Source organism: Dioscorea cayenensis, chromosome 15, assembly GCF_009730915.1.
Source record: "Dioscorea cayenensis subsp. rotundata cultivar TDr96_F1 chromosome 15, TDr96_F1_v2_PseudoChromosome.rev07_lg8_w22 25.fasta, whole genome shotgun sequence".
NCBI classification, from domain to species: domain Eukaryota; kingdom Viridiplantae; phylum Streptophyta; class Magnoliopsida; order Dioscoreales; family Dioscoreaceae; genus Dioscorea; species Dioscorea cayenensis.
The window spans coordinates 2,317,954-2,325,651 of NC_052485.1; the positions used below are offsets into that span (position 1 = coordinate 2,317,954).

At 35.7% G+C, this 7,698-nt stretch overlaps 1 protein-coding gene across 1 annotated transcript; it reads right to left on the bottom strand.

The window, feature by feature from the left end:
* Positions 1-3,632: 3,632 nt before the first annotated feature.
* Positions 3,633-5,088, bottom strand: LOC120277553. Its single transcript, XM_039284414.1, has 2 exons — positions 4,841-5,088; positions 3,633-4,224 (listed from the first exon to the last, which is right to left on the bottom strand). The coding sequence occupies exons 1-2, from the start codon at positions 5,086-5,088 to the stop codon at positions 3,633-3,635; spliced, it is 840 nt and encodes a 279-aa protein (XP_039140348.1).
* Positions 5,089-7,698: the final 2,610 nt, after the last annotated feature.

A 7,698-nucleotide genomic window follows, 5' to 3' on the forward strand; every position in this document is an offset into this window, starting at 1 on the left:
GTTCCCCTCAAGTAACACAGCACTCATTTCCCAGCATCATAGTGTTGCTTGCTGGGATTGCTCACAAACCTGGAGAGGATCCCAATTGCGTATGATATGTCTGGCCGTGTATGTGTTGCATAAAGTAATCTGCCAACCAAACTTCTATACACCTTAGCATCCGTGCCACCACTTGCTTTCTCTACTTGTAATTTCTCGTTGACAAACATAGGAGTAGTCACTGCTTTGCTTTGATGCATTTTAAATGTCTTCACTATGTCTTCAATGTATCGCCTTTGAGTGATGAAGATCCCTGCCTTGCTTTGTCTCACCTCAATGCCAAGGAAATGATTCAATATACCCAAATCAATCATTTCAAAGGTCTCTTGCATCTCTTCTTTAAACACTTGCACCATACGTTGAGAGGAACTCATATAAACAATGTCGTCAACATATATACTCATCAACAGAACATTGTTCTCTTCATCTAAACGTTTGTATAATGTATGCTCATTCACACTTCTCACAAAGCCTTGTTGCAAGAGATAAGCATCAATTCTTGCATACCATGCCCTTGGGGCTTGCCGCAACCCATACAAAGCTTTCTTGAGCTTCAAAACTTTGCCTTTGCTTCCCTTCACCTCATACCCAACCGGTTGTTCTACATAGACTTCCTCTTGTAGTACGCCGTTCAAAAATGCCGATTTAACATCAAAATGATACACGGGCCAGTCCAGCTGAGTGGCCAATGCAAACAATACCCTCACCGTCTCCATGCGGGCTACAGGTGCAAATACTTCGTCAAAGTCCACTCCCGATTGCTGCGTGTATCCCTTAGCAACCAGTTGAGCTTTGAATTTTTGAACTTTACCTTCTGAATCAAGTTTGGTCTTGTAAACCCACTTCAAGCCGATCATTTTCTTCCCATTTGAGTGGTCCACCAACTCCCATGTGTTGTTTCGTTCAATAGATTCGAGCTTCTCCTCCATGGCCTTTCTCCAGACTGAGCTCTTGGCAGCATCTTCCTAGGTTGTTGGGTCTGTAACATTAAGAACAAACACACAATTTTCATAAACTTCACTCAGTGTTCTCACCTTCCTAGCCGGCGAGCCATCTGTAGCTGCAATCTGTGTAGTTTCACTTTCCTCAATGTTAATGAAGGTATCTTCTGTTGCTTCAGGAACGTTTGATATGCGATTCTCGGACATGGGTGACGAGAGACGTTCACTGGCTTCTAGAGATGGTGTAACAGGGGGTGCAATAGGATTTGTAAAGGATGCACCACCAGGACTAGATACATTCTTCTCCCAACTCCAGCGATAATTTTCATGAAAGATCACATCCCGGCTAACAACAACCTTGCAAGTTATAGGGTTGTATAGCTTGTAGGCTTTGGAGTTTGTGCAATAACCCACAAAGATGCATTTCTCCGACCGATCATCAAGCTTGCTCAAGCTGTGCTTGGGAAATAAAGCGAAAGCAATGCTTCCGAAGATCCTCAAATGACTCACTGATGGCTTTGTTCCATGAAAAGCTTCATATGGTGTCATTCCAACCACTGCACTGGTCGGGGAAATATTGATCAAATACACCGCAGTGACGACCGCTTCTGCCCAAAGGAAAGTGGGAAGTTGCTTGCACTTTAGTAAACTTCGGGCCATCTCCATGATGGTTCGGTTTTTCCGCTCCACAACCCCGTTTTGTTGGGGTGTATAGGGTGCCGAGAACTCTCGTTTAATCCCATTTTCATCACAGTAGGTAGAGAATTCTTGGTTTAAAAATTCTCCACCTCTGTCCGAACGTAGCACTTTGATGGAGTGTCCTGACTGCTTTTCAACAATAGCTCGAAATTTCCGGAAGTTATCAAATGCCTCAGACTTGTATTTAATGCAATAAATCCAACAAAAACGACTTCGATCATCAACAAGTAAGAAGAAATAGCGACTACCTCCTAAAGACTCTGTGTGCATGGGTCCACAAAGGTCCATGTGCAATAGCTGAAGGTTCTCAGAGGCTCGAGAAGCTTTCCTTGTAATGAATGGCCCTCTTGCTTGTTTCCCGGCAATGCACTCTGTACACTGGTCACCTTCTTCAATCAATGGTAGTCCCATTACTAACTCATCTTGTGCCAAGTACTTCAAGCCTCTGTAGTTTAGGTGACCATAACGCAAGTGCCACAGTCGCGACGTCTTCTGAACTCCTTCAGCTACGTTCAACTTGCCAAGGCTCGCAACGCTCAAAAGAACATGTTATTGCGAGTTTGAGGGATTGTGATTAACTTAACTCCTGTTTTTGAGTCAAGAATGGTGCAAACATCATCAGCAAACAGTACTGAGTATCCGTTAGATAAGAGCTGCCCCACACTCTGATACCACTGTTAAAGTTGGGAAGAATTTCAAAGTAGTTGGGTCAACAAAGATGAGAGGAAGAGAGACGTTCTACTGCAGAATAATACTCTCTCTTACATAGTTGCTCTCTCTAATGAGAGATTTAAAAGCAAAACAAAATAGTACACTCATAAATGCTCACACACAACCCAAAGCATGCATGGACCAATGGCATAAGCACATGCAAACTTAGTACAAAACAAAACACCTTTTCATGCACACAAAACATGATAAGATAAGAGTAGGCATTCTTTTGCCTGTTACTACTTTAAACTAAGCTGACCAACTAGAGAAAGTCTTCACCCAACTCACGGCTTTTTCATCTCCCCATGTGGCTTTGAGTCACTCGTTAACAGCAACTATATGCTGAGCATGTATGGTTAATGCAGATAAATATTAAGACAGCAGACCATGATGAAGATTATGATGAGCGATGGATGATATGATATGCAAAAGATGCTATGAATCACTTACTATTGATCATGTTTCTCTTGTTATACTTCTGGATGTAATTAAATTTGAATACAAATTAAGACATGGATATATATATATATATATATATATATAAATTAAGAAGAACTGATCCTCTGTGTGAAAAGAGTTGAGCATTTTGGAACACATGCATTACAGCATATATTAATTGTAAATGCAAATGCAAGATGTAAAGATGAAAGTTCCTGCATGATTTGAATGTAAAGCTATAAAATCCTCATGATGAAGACCGTTAGACCCTAAACACAATTAGGTGCAGTATCTGCATGCAGTTGATCAGTTAGGTTGGAGATGTGTTGCTCTGCTGCTGGCTAATAATTTATGTCTCATATCAATTATAATGTTAACATGTTTTAAAATGAAAATGATATGAAAACAACCCCAAATAACTAACTTTAGTCATCAAATTATCATCCAATTTTCAATGACTTATATGCAGTGATCATAAAAATAAAAAGAATAGGGAGATAAATTAAGAGATGTAACAAATCAAAGAGAGATCGATAAGTTTAAAATTTTAGTTACATGTACTTTTTATTCTTATAAAGATTATTATAGCAGCAAAGCATATATATATATATATATATATAATTTAGTTTAAAATCAGAATTCACTTATCTTTGCTCACAATAATAATAATAATAATAATAATAAAAGCTTAACAAACAAACATTTATTGTGAAAACTGATTTTATTCCAGAGATCGAAATTAAGTGTCTCAACAAATTAAGTGATATTCATTCATAGACATCCAAGTAAAAGAAAAAAAAAGGTTCAACAAGTGGTAGGGTTAAAGGTGACCATTTGCCTATGAAGATCATAACCAATGTTATGATCACTCATGGCGAAACCTCCCAATATTGAAGTGGTTGGATCAGAAGAATCTGCCTTAAATATAGCAAGGCACAGGATGGGATTGTTTGCTATATCCACCTCCTCATAGAATAATTGCTTGTCTGTTATCTTCACATCAACTAAATCAATGGTGAAAACCACACTAATGTGTTCCACATCCTCAAGAGATGCATCAAAGCAATACTCATAAGACTGCCTATGAATTGAACGGACAGTGGATATGTGTGACAACAAGAATACCACACTTAACATCCTGCAAAGTTCATCATAAGCTGATGTATGGAGCCTTGTAATAGGGGTACCTGAGTCAAGGAAAAAGCCACCGCGGCCATTATCATCAATGGCAAATGTCTTAGGTGGAATATCCAAAGCAAGATGGTTCTCACCATCCAATATGGATATGGCAAGAAGATTGACGTAGTAAAGAGAAGGGTTCTTCATATTTTGAATCAAACCAACAGTTTCACCCTCAAGTTTTGCTGCATCTTCAAAAGAAATATAAGATGACTTTCTACTCATAGAAAGACAGTGAGAAAATCTTGAAATATTCAATTGAGAAATAAATGATAGTTTTCCTCGCCCTATACCCATAATACCATCATATCAGGGAGAAAAATGTCCTTTAGATGCATGCACACAACCAAATTTGAGAGGAGAATTAGATCTTTTTCTGGTACCATTTGTGCCTTGGAATTGAAAATAATCCTCTGATAAGAAACCTTAAACTATTGAGTCATCCATATATTCTTCGTCAAATAGACATATCCACTCACCATCAACAGCACAACCAATCTTTGCAGTGCCATCAAAAGCACTGCATTGTTGGTATTCACAATTCATGGTTTTAACTCATCTCCCCTGGTTCTGGAACCAGGGAATACCCTGGTTCCAGCCTATTAAAACCTGACACGTGTCTCCAATTACAATAGGAAAAATATAATAACATCATATGGGACACGTGTCAAAATATAATAGGCTGGAACTAGAGTATTCTCTGGTTCCAGAACCAGAGAGATGAACTCGAAATCAGGGTCAAAGACTGGACTCAATATTTTAACAAAACAATTTGAGCATGGTTCACATTGGACCCATGTCAAATCACTCCCTGTGTCAAGGCTCACTGTTACAGGGCGCTCCAAGGAGTATTAATTGCTGTATCAAGTGAGTACATGTGACCTCGTCTCCTCATCTTTAATTGCATTAATGCATCCATGTATCCTGCATATGGAACCAAGGAAACATTAGTTTTTGGATTATTAGAAGTAGATGGAGATAACCCATTGTAGATAATGGGTATCTCGAAGCTCATATCATCACTGGCATCAATATTGGTCAAATTTGCAGCTCCTCCAAGGAATATGATAACTAGCATCATGGCAATAGTTAGAGAGGACATTTTTCTTTTTCTTAACGAATGATAGGATACTGCAGAGAGACATTCATCCTTGATTATTATTTATAAAGCTTGCCTGCAGCTAGCTAATTACAAGATCAATATACATGAAAAATGTGAACAAACTACCACTACTCATGTCTTCAACTAAGCTCATAGTGAGTCATGTGAAAAATATTCAGCAACTACTCATCTTTCATATCTTCAAAACATGGAACTTGTGCATGATATCAGATATACACATGCACACCAATTAATTAAGCATATTGAATCATTATCTCACGCAAGCTTCGTTGTAGCTTTGAATCATCAACTATATGTATGAATCATCATCTCACGCGAGCCATGTTGTAGCTTGAAAAGAAGTACAGTTGCACCATGCTTCATTCACTCGGCTTGCATTGCATTGCATGCGTCCACTGTGAGAGCTGTATGGATACTCATAAATTAACTCATGTAATGCAAAGTTTATGAGTACACATATTAACTTTTAAAGAAGTAAAGAACTCATGATACTAATTAAAGAAACACTAAATTTGAAAGAAAACCTAACTCGGAGATGGTGTCATTTATTTTGGTTTTACTTATTAATATTTTGAATCTAAATTATATATTTTTTATGGTTGACATATTGTTAAAACTTTAAAAGTTATTAATATATATATACTGAATTGGCAAAGAGATATTGCTAAGTTGTAATTTTTTTTTTTTTTGAGTTGAGTGGATGAACCACATTCATTAAAAACAAAAAGAGAGAAAGTTGTAACTAATATGAGTATGAGATATGTGTTTCATTAGTCTTTTTTTAGTGGATGTCTTTGACTAGTTTGGATGACACTTTAATTACAATGTATTATGTGTTTTATTTTTGTGTTTAATTCCATATCATCAAAATATAAATTAAAATAATATCACAACTTACTAAGTTTAATTTGTGTTCTCATTAAAAAAGAACTTATTTAATTAAAAAAATCAAATATATATGACACTAATTTAAATTTTTTTAATTGTTTACCCCATGACTCGCAATAAACTTTTTGCAACTATAAATAGTAGTATTCAGTATAAAGTCATGAGTTATTTAACATAACTTAACTAGCTTGCAAATCATGTCGTAATATAATTTAAATATTGTATTTGTTGAATAATTTTATAATATATGTAATTGTTTTCGTTCATTAATAATACCGAGTGAGTTTATTTTAGTGAAAGTAGAAGTGTGAATAAAAATAGTTGTAAAAAATTTTATGAAATGATAAGGATTTAGTGTAAAATTGTTTTTAATTAAAAAAAAATTAGTAGGACCCATCTCAATTTTAAAAATATAAATTTTAATATTAAAAAACTAGTGGGATCTGCCGATTTAAAAAAAAAATTTAATATTAAAAAACCAGTGGAACCCATAGCTATTAATAAAATTTAAAATTTAATATTAAAAAAATAAAAATGCCTATTTTAATAAATAATTCTAAAAATGCATATTCTAGTAATTAATTAAAAAAACAATATTTTAAAAAAAAACCCAAAATTTTTCCATATATATTAGAAAATTCAAACACAGTTACACAGCATTCAGTAGATGGAAGACAGCTATCATAAAAATCAGGGAATCATACTAATAAATTAAAGGCAAGCAAATGCCAGAACTAATATAAATAAGAACACAAATATTGAAAACCATCAAAGGCCTTCTATGTTGAAGTTTAATTTACTAGATAAACTGAGAAGAAAGCCTTGGAATCCATCACATCTTTTGCAAAACAGGCTGGTTAATTACAATCCAAATCAATCCAACATCGACTAGAAAACTACATCCTAGCTAGAGGTCGTTCAAGATCGTATGGCAAGAAAGGAGATCTACATTAGGGTTTTTCGACATCTTCCGATCTATGATATAAAGAATTATAACAACAGATGATGGGAGGCAAAAACGATGGCAAGGTAGCGAAGCTATTACAATGGAAAAAAAGAAGATAGACTTGGGAGAACTTCACCTGTGATTCGAGCTCCGTCTCTGTGACTTCCTCCATTGCTCTTCTTCGCCGCTCCTCCTCGAAGTCGAGAGAGAGAGAGAGAGAGAGAGAGAGAGAGTGCGAGAGACGGAGCGAGTGGGGGAAGACGATAGCATTTTATACGGCGGGGAAAGCGTGTGTATGAAGCCAGGAGGAAACGATCTGGGCCGTCCATGAATATTAAGTAGTCTTGGACGGTGAGATCGATGTTATCAAACATCTGTCATTTCATCATCAATCTGAGCCGTTGATCGTTAAATAAAAACATTTTTTTATATGTTACTAATTGTTTGCTTGGTTGATACAGCAGTTAGCTAATCATGAAATAATTTAGTTAAATAATCTTACTAATTACAGTCAAGTTGTGATTTTTTTTTAAGATGCGTCTTGTCTTTGGTATAATTTTGAAGACAAAAGTTTTCTTCAAAAAGAATAAATAAGAAATTGCATAATGTGTCTGTATATCTAATGAAAAAAATTATTCAATATTTAATTGATCCAAATTTTTTTGTTGAATTAAAACTCAGATCTAGTATAATTTTTTAAAAAGTGTTGTGTGTTGATGTCATATGTGGCATCT